The sequence below is a fragment of the Rana temporaria genome, chromosome 4 (genome assembly GCF_905171775.1).
Source record: "Rana temporaria chromosome 4, aRanTem1.1, whole genome shotgun sequence".
NCBI classification, from domain to species: Eukaryota; Metazoa; Chordata; class Amphibia; order Anura; family Ranidae; genus Rana; species Rana temporaria.
This window is the reverse complement of record NC_053492.1, coordinates 305,974,159-305,991,021: the sequence shown is the minus strand read 5'-3', so window position 1 is coordinate 305,991,021 and position 16,863 is coordinate 305,974,159. Positions and strand designations below refer to the sequence as shown.

The 16,863-nt window shown below is 41.7% G+C and overlaps 1 protein-coding gene across 1 annotated transcript in view; it reads left to right on the top strand.

The window, feature by feature from the left end:
- The window catches only part of LOC120937382 (T cell activation RhoGTPase activating protein), a 159,476-nt gene that overhangs the window by 99,243 nt on the left and 43,370 nt on the right, over positions 1-16,863 (top strand). Inside the window, exon 3 of the mRNA XM_040350564.1 lies at positions 6,308-6,478. Coding sequence (XP_040206498.1) covers positions 6,308-6,478 — 171 coding nt within the window. The remainder of the gene's footprint in view (positions 1-6,307; positions 6,479-16,863) is intronic.

The window sequence follows — 16,863 nt, the reverse complement described above, 5'->3', positions numbered from 1 at the left end:
AAAACATCTGCTTTATTACCACTGTTTTTAGAATGAATCCTGTTTGCCTTTCCCATTCTCCTTCTTTTTTTTTATAGAACTAGCTTTTACACAATGTTTACAAACAAAGTTTTTGGCCAGTGAGCCATGTCCAGGTGTGTTGTTCCTGGAATAACCGAGCCTTTCTGATAAACTATGTGATGTTACGTTGTTTACTAAGAACACTGTTTGTAAATATGTAGTTATTTATGTTCTAAAAAATAAATAACAACATGTCTTTAAAATTACAAGCAGGCCAAGGAGGCAGATGGTGAAATATACATGGCAACACATTATTGCAGACAATCACCACCCCCCCCCCCCCCAAACCCAATATATATTTACTTACTTTTACGCAGAATTTTAAGTATTTTCTTCATCTGATGTGGCTCCCTCAATTTTAAGTCTGACCATCGTTTCCTCAGCTGTTCCTTGGACCTGGTGATCCCAAACATCCTCTGCATTCTCCTCGCCACCTTGTCCATAATATGTGCCTTTCGGCGGTTAGGGGTCTTGTATGGCCCTAATTCACCATCATAGTCCTTTTTTCGCATGATGTAAACTAACTCCACCATTTCCTGGAACCGCATATTAGTGGCTTTATATCTTCTTTTCCTTGATCGGGACGTCCCTGCCTCTGTCCCTTCACTTGTGGCATGAGAGCATCGTGCCCGCTCGTGTGACATCGCCATCTTTCCTTTCCCACAGAGATTATGGGCGTGGAAAAGATGAATTCTTACGCCATGGGCGGAGAAGAGGGCGGCGTTTAATACATACGCGGAGTGTAGAGAATGCAAACAACGTGTTTACGTCCGTTACGCGGAGAATCTTCGAGCGCATCCAGAACATACACAGTTAACGCCATATTTCCTAAAATCATTGATTAGGGGCCTCGCAAAGGTGACGAGGGCGGGGTTTCATAAATACGCGGAGTGTTAAAAAGGTTTACGCCGTGATTACGCATCTTACGCGGTAATTAGGCGAGCGTGAGAAACGAGGAGCGAGAGACAGGAAGGTAAGGAATTTAAAAATGTGATCAGCAGAGGCCTTGAAAATGTAGACACATGGGATGGGGGTTTGGGCTGTTGGTTGCACCCTTTTTAAGCTATTCTGTCTATGGGGTACCACAATGTTATTTTGGTATCCAAATGCTTTTGGACACCTCACAAAATAGAGATGTGAACAATGCTGTACCTCATTGACAAGTTTTTGAATGGTGTATTCAGATCAGGCAAAGTATTGTTCAAGTGTTGGTTGTACAGAGGTCATTAGGAAGTGTCTTTTATGTCATCCATTGTCAGGGGTATGAGATTTACACATGAAAGAGTGCCTAGATGAAAACTGTCATTTGTAAGCATTGTTTAATTTAATATATTTAAAATATTTACTGCAATGTGAACAATGGCTCTGCATCTAGCAAATCAATGTTTGGTACAAGCAATGCGGCCGAGCTGCCAATCATTGTTTAAACAAGAGAGACTGTGTTTGGAATTAGATATAGGTAATAAATTTGAAGACACATATTAGATCAAGGTCAACGCTGATCCTTTTGAATATTTATTTTTCTGTGGTTTATGTTTTTGTAATCTAGACTCAAAAAGAAATATAATTTTTCAAAAATTGCAATGGACCTCCTACAAAGCAAGGAATCTATAGAGGCCTTACTTCAAAAATACCAGGACACGCCCATCCTGTGGAATTCAAAACACTCGTTATATTGCAATAAAGAGGTACGAGCGGCAGCACTAGAAGAGCTAGCAAATTATATGCAAACTTGGGTGCCAGGATGCACTGCCAACATGGTGAAGGATAAACTTGCCAACCTCAGAAGCACATACAGGAGAGCATACAAAGCTAATAAAATCAAAAAATCGGGAGCAGCAGCAAGACAAGCAAAGGAACCCAAACTGTGGTATTATAAACAGATGGCTTTTTTGCGGGACGAAATGGAAGGCAGGAAAACGATGTCCAGTCTTTCTTCCAACCTTTCCTCCATGCTACCTTCCAGCGGACATTCCCCAGATGACCACAGCCCTGCAGAGTCGGAGGAAGAGGGCCTGGCTGACAGAGATGCAGATCTGCCACCCTTCGATGAGGAGGTATAGTAGTTTCCTCTATATTTATGGCCTAAATAATTCTTGGTGGATTAATGATTAGATATTGAAAAAAAAAAACCAAGCTGGAAAAAAACAAACAAAAAGGTGTACAGACAAATAGGTGTCAGGGATGACAACTGCAGGGGTCAGAAGTAGAGTGTATTCAAGTAATAATGAACAGAAAATACTGAACGAAAAACATGAAAATGAGTGTGGTTTTATTTAGCGAAATTGTAAAAAAATTCCTTTTTTTTACACACAGGAAGAAGAGATCAGCCAGGAGGTGGCAGATCCTCAGGTGTCTGTCAGCCAGGAGGAGGCCGGGGTCAGTGGCAGCCAGGAGGAGGCCGGGGTCAGTGGCAGCCAGGAGGAGGCCGGGGTCAGTGGCAGCCAGGAGGAGGCCGGGGTCAGTGGCAGCCAGGAGGAGGCTGGGCCCAGTGGCCTGCAGCAGGTCCACCCGGCCAGGAGAACCACCACCAGCCAGTCTTCTCCCCCCCAGGTGAGGCCATCAGGCCGAAGGAGGCAGTTGAGGCCTGTGGAGGAGGCAAGCCTCCGCATGATCCAGGAGGCAAGCGCCATCATGAGGGCCCCCCTCAACCCCACAGAGGCCTTCAGTGCCTCATTGGCCCATGATTTAAATGAAGGGGAGGAGGACCAGAGAAGACTGGCAAAGGCCCTGATGAACCAGGTACTTTGGTGGATGCAGAGGGGCCTGCTGACCCCAGACACTGGGCTATGTGACCCGGCCCGGCTTGCGGAACACCATCCTCCTGCTGCCACATCAACCCCACCTGCAAGACCCCGTGTTCGATCCGCTGGAAGGCTGCCTGGAGGGAAGGCTGGAAAGAGGAGGAAACGTTGATTTTCTGCCTTCCATTTCCTTCCACATAAAGGACATCTTGTTTGTACTACCACAGTTTGGGTTCCTTTGTTTGTGTGCTGCTGCTTAATATTTTTGTGTTTGGCTCCTGAGGCTTGGAAGTTTATCCTTCACCATGTTGGAAATGCAAGTTTGCATATAGTTTGCTATCTATTCTAGTGCTGCCGTTCTTTTTATTTTTTTGTGATGACATTTGCCAGAATAAAAGGCCTTTTGCTTTCATTTGAAAACATGTCTATTGTTTGATATACTGTGGGGATTATTAGGCAGCAAACCTTTAATAAATATACAATGGGTAATTTACAAAGGACACACTCCTTGGGGGGGGGGGGGACATTTGGTGTGCCAACATGGTTTAATATTCTCTAATGAAACACCAAAAAAAAAAAAAAAAAATTAAAAATACATGTAAAAAAAAAATTGTTTAAATGGTGACATAACTAGAAACAAAAAAAGAAATTAAAAAAATGCACATTCCTTTACAAAAATGAATACTCTAAATTATGGAGGACCACCAACCAAAACACACGTCTGGCATAGAAAACATTATTAAAGGATTACATCACAAGCAAGAAATGTGACATTTCAGTATGGGACAACTCTATTGAAATTGCATCAGCAAGAGAACGGGGTTATTCTAGCAAGAGAAGAATTAATCAAACGAGGCTTTAAAATGTGGTTTAGTGCGCCTTTTTAAGACATTGTTCTCTTGCTAGAATAAAAGGTTTCTAATGACGAATGTGCCATATCCCAAAGAAACGCGAGTTTTACCTGAACGAGCGCTCCCGTCTCCTCATTTGGACTGAGCATGCGCGGGGTTTTTGTACGCTGCTTTTGTGTACAGACGACCGAACATGTCTGACGGACACGATTCCAGCAGACTGTTTTAAAGCAAGACCAGGAAACAGTTGTTCGTTGGAAAACGGTCTGGCCGACGATTGTTTGCTGGAATTCTGTACGTTACTGCCTACACACGAACGAACATGTCCGCTGAAACTGGTCCGCGGACCAGTTTCAGCAGACATGTTTGGTCGTGAGTACGAGGCCTTACATGTTTGTTATTTTTAATGAGAAGAAAACGAGGCGTTACAATCACTTTAACTACAATAATAAAAATACTGCAGAGGACACAGCAGTATAAAGTTGACTAATAGCAAAACAGCTTTAAAGTGGATGTAAACCCTTTTTATTATTATTAAGACTTGTACCTTTTAGCGTATAGCATGTCATGTAATCTGTGCCCAGTTTTGCCACAAAGAGTTAATCCAGCTCTGAGCAGTCCTCTAATCTTTTTTCAGTAAGATAAACAGGGACACACAGAGAAATAGGTGTCCATTTCTTCTAGCTTGCTTTGACTGACAGGTGATTTCCATATCTCATGCACGAGCGAGAGAGAGGCATTCTGTGTACTTCACATTCCCCTCATTTGAATCTTCTACTGGAGAAAGCTATGTATGCGCACATGTGCAGGAGTGACATGGGGCCATGAGCGCTCTCTACTTCTTCACAGAACGCGCTCTGCCATTCCTGTGCATGCACATTAGACTCCCCTGGCACGAGGCTCATCTGCCTGGCCAAGGGGAGTGAAGAGGAGGGCGGGGAGTCTACTTATGTAACGACTCCGCCTACCGAGCACCGGACAGCAGACCTGCCCACAGATTTCGGAATATTGCGTGGCTCTACACAGCTAAAGGGGAGATATTTGACAGGTAAAGATACACGCAGGAGGCATGTATATGCTTACAGATCACCACTATGTAAGTATTTTAGAAATGATGAGAGTGGGTTTACATCAACTTTAATCAGAGATAATAGGCCAAAATGTACTAGAGATAAAGAGTAAAGTTAGGGGTTTTAGTACATGATGATACAGTAATGTACAGTTATCCAGCAGCAGTACAATTTTAACCATGGATAAAAGACCCAACTGGTGTATGCCTAACTTTTATTGTATCTATGGGAACAAGGGATTGCATTGAATGTGAGTGATATAATGTGCTGGATTGGCCCCAAACCCATGGATGCAGCGAAGCCACATGTCATCCCCACTGGTAATGACTATATGGGAGCTGTTTTGCCTGCTAAAGATTTGTATTCTTGTCCATCCAGTTCTGAGACTTGCAGGCCTTGCTCCCACCTGTGCCTGGCTTATGACCAGAAAGCGTAAAGAGAAGTATCACATTAATGAGCTTACTCTGCTGTAAGTCTGGTGTCTCCACTGGTCAGGATGTTCATTGCTAGCATATGAACATATGTTAGCAACATCTGCCTACTCTCTCTCGCTCTCTCTCTACCAGTCTGAACTCTGCTATACAGATAATGCAAGAAGCTAATACCAGTCCACATGCAGGTACCTATACTGCTTGTATGAAAAAAAAATGCAATGATGTATTTATAAGTACAGAGCTGTATTAGTTTGTGTCGTAATATATGCCTGGAGTTCACCTTTAAAGTATTTTGTAAACCTAACTAAATGACAAATGCTAAAACACTGTGCATCATGAACAATTACCATTTTTGCAGGGTAAAATAATCTTTTCAGTTTTGTTTATCCTTTGTTGCATATCAGCACTGCTAATCTCCTGCAACTTCTTTGCAGCCCCTTCTTGTCTACATTTACTGTATCCACTAGAGCAATGATTGCATTGCATTTCTCAGCTCAAGTTTCCTGATGGTGACAACAGTGGAACATGCCTGCTGAGAATACCACCTGTGGTCCTTATCAAAAGGACATGTGACTGGGTGACATCCACAAGTACAATTGATAGACAGGTAGAGGTTGGTCACCCTTTATGATCAAGTTCCTGAACAAGGACCTTCATGGAGGGATCAAAAGTTATTGTAATAGATCAACTCTCTATATACAAGTCTACTCTGTTACCTTGCAATTTTGTAACGAGTTATGTTTCAAATTTTTTCTTTTTTGTATGTTTTGTCGCATAGATAAAAGAATTTAAAAAAATGTTTAACAAAGGGTGAAAATTATAAAATATTTTAAAATATTTTTGAAAATACATTATAAGATTTCAGTAATTGGGTTTACTTATACTTTAATTATATACAAACAAACAAAAAAATCAAATGTTATTAAAGTGAACCTATTCTTTCCATTTTTTTATTTGACGTTTCACTTCAGGCAACTAAATCAAAATTATTAAAACATACTTTGTATGACCAGATGTTTAGGCCCAAATCTGGCAAATATTTCTGATAGCAAAATTGGAAACAAATAAATTGTGATGGATATTTCTAGATATGTTTCTACTGTAAATCTCAATTTGTCATATGTAATATTAATGTATCTGTTCTTTAGGGAGAACACTGGGTGTTCCATATCCATTGAGCAATGCCCCTTTGTCCTGGGGTTATCCAATGAAGATTCAGAGCTCATTTTACATGAATGTGTACAGCTTACTCAGGATTTGAAGACAAAAGAGAGATACCTCTTCCTCTTCAGTGATATGATTATAATTGCCAAGCTGAAGTAAGAATTGCATTATTTATTTTAATTTTTATTTTTTACCTGAACTTCAATATCAGGAGTTTGCTTTATTTTTTCTTCATGTGTATTCTTAATTTATTTTTCACTATTAAATGCTGATTCAAAGCTCAGAAATCAAATGTTTTGGAGTCCATGTGGTAAATAACTGAAAGACAAAACCAAAAAGTAAAAACTATATGGACTCAGACAACCCTTTATTAATTTTAAACACATTTAGAATTATGTGTTATCATTTTAAAGAATTGTGCAAAAAAATATTATTAAACCATCAACCCCAATTAACAAAGATATCAAAATTTAAATGATGTAACACATGAAATCAAACACAATTTAAAAACGATGGTATAATGAAATACCCAATAATACAAAAATACATTGATCATAGATAAATCAATTATCTCTTTACAAAATTAGTTTAGACTAATATAGTACAATCATTGTTATCAATATGAATATTGTCTCATCAAAAAGGCTTATGCTGGTTTTGGATGTATGCATTCCACCGATTAAAAAAAGTCACCCTCGAAAATAGGCATCTGCCAAGGGTAATGTCAAGACATATAAGTATTATACAAAGGGACACGGCAGATGTGCCTGCAAAGTACCAAGAAGCATCTTTGTATGTGAGGAATTGTTAAACAAGCAATTGCTTATACCAATTCCACATATATGAACACTTCTTGGCAGGTATGTCTGCCATGTCCCAGTGTATAACACATACACATGGATATTATTCTTTGCAGAGGCCCACATTTTGGGGTTGACTTATTTGACTTCCTATTATTGTTTATGATTTTGAATCCTAGTTTGTTTGGCCTCATAGCTTTTTTGAATTGGTTGATGTATACATTCATAACCAGCATAAGCCTTTGTGATGATGCAATAGCCACACGATAGCAATGATACATGTATAGAGCCATGACAGGTCCTCTTTATACTCCTACATACATGTATAGAGCCATGACAGGTCCTCTTTATACTCCTACATACATGTATAGAGCCATGACAGGGCCTCTTTATACTCCTACATACATGTATAGAGCCATGACAGGGCCTCTTTGTACTCCTATATACATGTATAGAGCCATGACAGGTCCACTTTAGTTATCATGATATAAAATAATGAATGTGGGGGCATTTTGGTGAGCATGATTTTTTTTTTGGGGGGGGGGCAGCATTTCATTCTTGGTCCCAGGCAGCACAATGTCTTGGGCCAGCACTGGGCCCAGGGCCTTACCAGACTGCATATGGCCTAAGGCTATATGAAACTCTTCCAAGGTGATGTCTCTATCTAACTGGTGACGCTTATCAAGGTTGGGGGAGGGAAAGGAGACCTGGTATAGATAAGTATTGAGCTCAAGAGTAGTATAGTCAACCATAGACAAATAAAAGGTAGCATAAAAACGCAAATACTGGCGGCTGATATCACCCGGAGATAACAGCAACGCCCTAGCAGAATCTCTTATCCACACCTTTGTGAATGGTGGGAAACTGGCCCCTAGCTAGCCAGGCGAGCAGACTCCCATTCTTATCCCCATACTCAAACACCCTGATCGGGTGTTTGAGTATGGGGAAAAAATCTGATCGGGTCAGACCGCGGCGACGTAAAACACACGATGTGATGAAAAAAACCCGAAGTTCAATGCTTCCAAGCATGCGTCGACTTGATTCTGAGCATGCGCAGGTTTTGAACCAATGCTTTTCTGTACTAACCATCGTTTTGGTCCGATCGGGCAGCGGTCCATCGGCTCGGTTTTGAAGCATGTTTAGAAATTTTGGACCGAAGGAAACCAGACCGATAGCCTATACAAACGGTCGGTTTGGTCCGATGAAAATGAACTTCGGTTCATTCTCATCGGACCAAACCGACCATGTGTACGGGGCCTAAGGGGGCCAACAGTCTGCTCCTTATATAAACAAAATCCACATAATGCTTCAGGGATTCCCTCCTGAACTTTAGGATCTGAGAGCCAGTATCCAGACAGTCTCCAGAGTCCGGAATTCCCAGAATCACCTGACCACAGGGACAGCAAGGGTGGGGCATGATCTAGCCAGCATATCAACCACCTGCACCAACTGCAGCACAGAGAAAGAGGCATAAGCTAGGTCAATGTGGGAAAAGGAGCGATATGTGACTGAATGGAAGTTAAATTCTCTATCAGAGGGGTGCAAATGCCTCCGCATGTCCTCAAGGGCAAAAGTGGTCGCCCACTGAGAGAGGCCGGAAGCCCAAGTGGTAGAGGTATGAAGTCTGTCTAGGCACTGGTCAGACACCAAGTTGAAATCACCCACAATCAATAAATTAGGTACACCATACTGAATGTTTACTTTAAAACAAAGTATCTATCTATCTATCTATCTATCTATCTATCTATCTATCTATCTATCTATCTATCTGTCTATCTATCTATCTATCTATCCAGGGCTTTTTTTCAGCGGGAACTTGGTGGAACTCAGTCCCACAACCTCTGGCTCAGACTCTCTGTTTGAGTTCCTGCACATATTTTCTGAGAAAAAAAGCCCTCTATCTATCTATCTATCTATCTATCTATCTATCTATCTATCTATCTATCTATCTATCTATCTATCTATCTATCTATCTATCTATCTATCTATCTATCTATCTATCTATCTATCTATCTATCTATCTATCCTTCTATCTATCCTTCTATCTAACTATCAGCTTATCACAGAGATTTCCCTAGAATCATGATAGAAATCCATAGGTGAGAGGTAACAAAGAAGAAAAAAGTATTTTATGTTGCAAAAGAAATGAAAGTTCCGCTTCATAACCGTTTTATTTCGTAATGGCTATTTAGGGGAATATCCTCTGCTAGGAAAGTGAAACTACACAGAAAGCCATCTACACAGAATATATAAAACTTTGTAACTCAACACATCTTATTTGCAATCCAGATACAGACCATACAGTAGCTGTAGGGGAGCTTTACATATGCAGACATGGTCATACATAAAAAGCTTAATCTCCACTTTTACATCATACTGCTGTCCAAGGGTACCTTTGTATTGTGTTATTATGTTACATTCGTGGTGTGGTGTAGGCTCAGTGTTACAGTAAATGTAGGTGCTCTCTCTGGCCTGCTGACAGGGTGTAACCTTGTTAATTAACCAAGCCTTTAGATTTGTTTTATACAATTATTACATGTACAGTAAGGCCCCTTTCACAATGGGGCGGGGGGCGGCGGCAATGGTAAAGCTCCGCTATTTTTAGCGGTGCTGTCGGATTTGCTAGCGGCCGAAAAAGGGTTAAAAACCACCACAAAGCGCCTCTGCATAGCCGCAATGCCCCATTGATTTCAATGGGCAGGAGCGGTGGAGGAGCGGTATACACACCGCTCCTTCACCGCACTAAAGATGCTGCTAGCAGGACTTTTTTTACTGTCCTGCTAGCGCACCTCTGGGCTTTCACACTGGAGAGGCAGCAGCAGCTGTTTCAGGACGGTTTTCAGGCGTTATTTTTAGCGTTATAACGCCTAAAAACCGACCCAGTGTGAAAGGGGTCTTAGAGACAATACATATAAGGGAAAATAGCAAACTGTAACAGAAAATATTGCACTTTTATAACAGTTCATGAGCCAAGATTTAGACTATTACAAATACCCACTGGTTCACAGGCAACAGTACAGCTTTACATACTCTACATATACTTGCAAATAGAAGAAAATGCTCATACATCCCGGAGAGTGAAATTAGATGCTCATACTTCCCAGAGAGTACATTTAGATGCCCATACTTCCCATAGAGTAAAGTTTAAAGCGGAGGTCCGCCGTTTTTTTTTTCCTTTAAAGTCAGCAGCTACAAATACTGCAGCTGCTTTCTTTTAAAATAAAAACACTTACCTGTCTACGATGCCGGCACCCGAAGCCGTTCTACCTCTCGGCTCTCGGATGCTGCCACCGCCATTTTCGGTAATGGAATCAGGAAGTGAAGCCTTGCGGCTGCGCTGCGCGATCTGAATGGTCCCCGTTGTCTTCTGGGACCTGTTCAGATAATGTCAAAGTTTTGACTTCTGGGCAATTGTATGTATGAAAGAAGGTTAGGTGGACCATGCAACCAGTGCTGGGACAAGGTCATCCAGCGCCCAGGACAAAGATGCCAAATTGCACCCCCCAGTCCCTTAGGGTTAGGGTCAGGACACCCCCATCCCTGCAATAAACAATTGTGCCCAGGACAGCCACCCATAATGCCCACCCCTTTTCCCAGCCCTGCATACAAGTGACTACTGTATGTGTGAGTACAAACACAGCAGAATGCATTGTAGATTGTACTGGTAGTCCACCTGATTGGATTGGCTGGACCAAGGTGGAGTGAGCGTGAAGTCAAGTATGTTTGCAAAGCTGTCTTGTTCTAGAGGTTTTGAGTTGAATAACTGGATTCCTGCAAAGTTTTGTCAACCCCCCCCCCCCCCATACCATCCCACACAAACACACCTACCTATAAACCAAGAGCAACAATAAGATAATAAAGCAACATATTAAAGTGTATACATAAATAATTACCTTAAATAAGCACCAAATAATTGTCGCACAGACAATGCAATGATCAAAAGGGAATATAATAAGATGTTCAGTTAGGGCTAATGCACACCAGGTACCGTGAGATACACTTTTGAATGCATTTCAACTGCATTTACAGTCTATCAAAGTACAAGCAAGCTGCCTTTTTTTGAAACACAAACACACATAAATACAACGCACATAAACGCAACTCTCTGAAAAAAAAATCATAATTGTCTCCTTTTTAAGACTTGTGCTTCCCCATTCTACTTTCTGGTTTTACACGTGGTGTGTAGAGATCATTGCACACTATTAGCATCATAATGGTAGCCAAGGCATGGGTGGATGTTAAAACATTTATTACAATGATACAGGAGCACCCAGAGCTGTATGACCCTTCCTCATCAGGATGCACAAATGCATCCTGATGAACAAAAGGAAATCTTCAGGAAGGAAGCCACTGGTGAGTTGATTGCTATATTACCAAAAGTTTATGAACTGTAGGTGTTTTTTATCTGGTTCGCCAAAAAAAAAAAAAAAATATATAGATAGTGTGGACCCCTCCCCTACATGTACCATAATGGCTCAAGTATTTCTGCAAAATTGTGGTGGCACGCCTAAAGAAATGTGGGCCCCACCCTTTGCAAGCAACCTTTTTCCCATTTCTGTTATGCTGTTGCATATAGAATACAAGAAACATCATCTCTCCTTTGATGCATTACAAAAATTTCATAATTCGATTTCTTTCGTTTATTGGAGACAATAAAATGATAGACTGCTTAAAAATTATGTGAAGTTTATCAACCTCTCACCCAGAAAACTAAATTATTCAGAACAGAATATAATTTACTGAGCAAGGTAAAAATACACAATATGTGGACGCCAGTATAAGACCCAACACAAAAACAGAATTATTTAAAAAAAATAGGAACAGCCAAAAAAAACAATATGAAAGTGAGGCCTCGTACACACGACCGAGTTTCTCGGCAAAAATCAGCAAGAAACTTGCTGTTTTTTTTTTTTTGCAGAGGAAATCGGTCGTGTGTACATTTTTCGACGAGGAAACTGTCAAGGAACTCGTCGAGCCAAAAAGAGAGCATGTTCTCTTTTTCCTCGACGGGAATGGAGAAAATTGGCTCGCCGAGTTCCTCGACAGCCTCACAAGGAACTCGACGAGCAAAACGATGTGTTTCGCCCGTTGAGTTCCTCGGTCGTGTGTACGAGGCCTTAAGAAAATGGTACTACACATATTACATTATATATCTTAATGCTAGACATAGTGTTCCTGTCAGGCAATCTTTCCCAGCCATCACAGACCAGGCTATCCCTGTCTGTGTCCACAATCTCTGACTTGCAGCCTTCTGCTACAAGGTGCAGACCTGCAGAGGATCTTGGGGATGCTTGTGCTGTTTTATGGAAGAGATGAGGCAAAAGAGAGGTCCCAACTACCATTTGGCCTTATCCCCTTTTTTTGATGCTGTACCTAAAGAGAGAATGGTGGATGTAAGTGTTGATATGATCAATATGCGTGAGGCATATCGAGCAAGCAAGGTAGGATATACCGCCAAGACCCTACCTTGCTCGCTCCTAAAGCTGCTATTTCCAACATTCCTACACGTTTCGCTGGTTGAGCTTCTTCAGGGGTTCACAAGGGGTACAGCTGATGAAAAGGTACACAACATGTGTGAAATTACAAATACATTACAAAAAAGAAAAAAAAAGAAATTTCACACATGCTGTGTTCCTTTTCATCAGCTGTACCCCTTGTAAACCCCTGAAAAAGCTTAACCAGCGAAACGCGTTGGGACATTGCACCTTCCATTGTCATGTTAATTACCTTTATAAAACTACTATTGGTTGTATTGTAACATTTAGCATTGGATCTAACTAGGAAGGCGTATGGTGTAGATGTCACTATGTACAGTATACTTCTATATGCATCTAGTGTTTTTATGAGGACTTAAGTAAATTTCTTTTTACAGTTTTCTAATGCATAATAAAGATATGTTTTTATAAAATTGGTTTATTATGCTCTTTTTCTGAGATTAGCACCTTAAACGTCCCATATACCCAGATTTTTGGGCAAACTCTAACTTTAGGGATGTGGTGCTTAGATTATCAAATATACCCTTTATTCTTGTTTCATCACACCAAGCCACACTTATCATTTACTGTTAAGGCCTACAAGACCTGCATATTGTTAGTGACAGTCAATTTTTTTTACACCACAAGAAAAACTTTATTGCTCTATGTATGTCAAGTGTACGTAGTCAGCAATGTTTTTATTAAAGATGGCCAGTACTGATAAATATGCCTAACACTAGTAAACCACAACACCACTGAGGAACCAGAGAAATGAAATGTCAAATAAGCAGCCTTTCTCCCACCTCACTCTGCAGCTGAGGTTTGACTTTCACACTTTCCACCTACAATATATATGTGTCCTGTGGGTGGTCCTCTCCAGGACCACTGTTCCCCCTGATTAGTCACGCCTGAGTATCACAATTACATTGTGGAAAGTACGTGGGGGACAAAAGTCATAAAAGAAAATCAGAGTGACATCTAATAAGATATATTGGCATTTAATATAAGAAGATTATGATATCATAAAAAAATTGTACTGTACATTACTGTCATTGTATGTAAAAATGAGTAAGTTCTCTTAAGAGTGAGAAAAGTTGTAGGAGGTGATAAATAAACTCTTTACTTTACTAATGACCTGCATCTTATTCTCCCCTGGCAAAATGTTGGTCAGTGTATTTAAATATTTGGGAATATTTATTCATAGAACAGTTTTTGTTATCCTTTCTACAAAACTTTTACCAAGACTGTATTGTTATTTTTGTTAATGTTTTTTTTGTAGGGGTGAGGGGTCTGATTGATTGTTGACCACTGGGCTGTGTGCACAGAGGTGGCTGGGGTTGCTCCCAGTCTATGTGGTTATAGCAGCCCTTTCCAGTGTATGAGGGGACACCAGACAAATAGGGAAGGGGCCGCCCCATCTCTTTACCTTGTCCAGTCAGAGAACACTTTGCATTTATTCAGAAAGTACAACCTGGAAGCAAGTGGAGAGCTTTGGGGTAGCGGTGTCTACTTTTGTGACTTCCAGTTTCCAGGGGCATCAGCTAGGTATGGCATATACATAGTTACCTTGGACCAAGCTGGACCGAGGTAACTATGTAAAAAATATCCATAACTGGAATTCCCCCTTAAATTTTGCAGGGAGACGTTGTGGGGGAAGGGGGAGGCTGTCAGGTAGGCTGTGTGAGGCCACGTGGTTTCTTATGGTAGCCCTGGGCCTGCATTTTACATCCTATCCATAAAATACATGTTACGATGTACAGTCTGTGGTGTCCCACAGAGTTCCTCCGGCTTAGCTCTGTAAAGAGAACTTCATAAATAGGCATGAGCCGAACACCCCCCCCCCCCCTTTGTTGGGTTCGCACCAGAACCTTCGAACGGACCGACCGTTCGGGCAAACATTTAGAACCCTATTGACGTCTATGGGACTCGAACGTTGGAATTCAAAAGTGCTAATTTTAAAGCCTAATATGCAAGTTATTGTCGTAAAACGGGTTTAAGAACCCGGGACTTGCCCCAGGGAACATGTATCAATGGAAAAAAAAGTTTTAAAAATTGTCGTTTTTTCTGGAGCAGTGATTTTAATGATGCTTAAAGTGAAAAAAATAAATAGAAAAATTCCTTTAAATATCGTACCTGTTGGGTGTCTATAGTATGCCTGTGAAGTGGCACATGTTTAGAACTGTCCCTGCACAAAATGAGATTACTATAAGAAAACAGTAATTTAAAACTGCTTGTTGCTTTAATGTAATGTCTGGTCCCTGCAATATGGATGAAAATCATTGAGAAAAATAGCACAGACAGTACACACACCACGTAGCTTTAGGTGCACACTGCAGAGGACAATGGCAGTACACACACCACGTAGCTTTAGGTGCACACTGCAGAGGACATGGGCAGTACACACACCATGTAGCTTTAGGTGCACACTGCAGAGGACACGGGCAGTACACACACCATGTAGCTTTAGGTGCACACTGCAAAGGACACAGGCAGTACACACACCACATAGCTTTAGGTGCACACTGTAGAGGACACAGGCAGTACACCACATGAGAATACTGCAGCTAGCACAATCACCTGCCTGCCTGTCAGTAAATTAGGAACAGCGGATCTACCTAAACTATACAGGGACAGATCCACATACAAATAGATCGGCGCAGCGTATGTGAGATACGCTACGCCGCTGTAACTTACTTTAGGCCGGTTTGAATCCCCAAAGAATTTGCGCCGTAAGTTACGGCGGCGTAGTGTATCTCAAGCGGAGTAATGGCGCGTATTTAAAATCGGCGATTAGGGGGCGTGTTTCATTTAAATGAAGCGCGTTCCCGCGCCGAATGAACTGCGCATGCGCCGTCCCAAAATTTCCGTGCATTGCGCTAAATGACGTCGCTAGGACGTCATTTTTTTTAACTTACACGTGACTTACGTACATTCCGATTCACGGACGACTTACGCAAACAAAAATAAAAAATTCAAATTAAAAGCGGGAATGACGGCCATACTTAACATGGCAATTCTAACTATAGGCCGCAAAACACCAGCTTTAACTATACGCCGGAAAAAGCCGACTAGAGACGTCGTAACAGAATGCGACGGCCGCGCGTATGTTCGTGGATCGTCGTAAATCGCTAATTTGCATACCCAACGCGGAAAATTACGCAAACTCCACCCAGCGGACGCCAAAGTATTGCATCTAAGATCCAAAGTCGTACAAAGCCGTACGCCTGTCGGATCTAACCCAGATGCCGTCGTATCTTGGTTTGAGGATTTAAACTAAAGATACAACGCGGGTAATTTGAAATTACGCTGCGTATCAAGTGATACGCCGGCGTAATTTCTTTGAGGATCCGCCCCGCAGTGTATAAATATACACCTGGGATGCATCAATATCCTCTACACACTGTAACTTTAACTGACTAGCCTGCCTGCTCTACCTACAAAAAATTACACTTTCTCTCTCTGTCTTCTCTCTCTTAACCACCGCAACACACTACACAAGGCCGACCTGCAGGCGTCCTTTTATAGTGTGGGGCGTGTACCAAACCCCCTGAGCCATAATTGGCCAAAGCCACCCTGGCTTTGGCCAATTATGGCTCTCCGTTTTTTGCAAGCTGCGATTGGCCAAGCATGCGGGTCATAGTGCATGCTTGGCCAATCATCAGCCAGCAATGCACTGCAATGCCGCAGTGAATTATGGGCTGTGACACACCACTCGAATTTGGCGCGAATGGCCCAAAACTTTCGTAATTCGACGAACGATCGAACATACGTTGTTCGAGTCGAACATGAGTTCGACTCGAATACGAAGTTCATCCCTATTAATAAATGGAGGAGAGCCTAGTTACATGACTTTGATAGGTCACAAAGCAAGTTATTCATGTCCCAAAATAAGCCGAGTATAATGCACATTTATGTGACATAAGTTACAAAATTCGGGTACATTATATTTTTAATTACACGTCACAACTTTTTTTATGGCGGATGTCAATTACCTTCCAGGTTTTATTGCCAAAGCTTAAAGCGGAGTTCCACCGAAAAAAGTGGAAGCTCTGCTCATCAGCCTCCTCCCCCTCTCCAGTGCCACATTTGGCACATTTCGGGGGTGGGAGGGGGAAAAGTTACCTGTTTTTGACAAATACACGTCCCTACTTCCAGGAGATCGTGCAGCCATGCGATCACTCAGAAGTTTGCCCCCCCTTCTTCCCCCACCGCCGGGCTTTTCAGAAAGAGCTGCGCGCTTTGTACATGCGCAGTAGAGAACCAGCT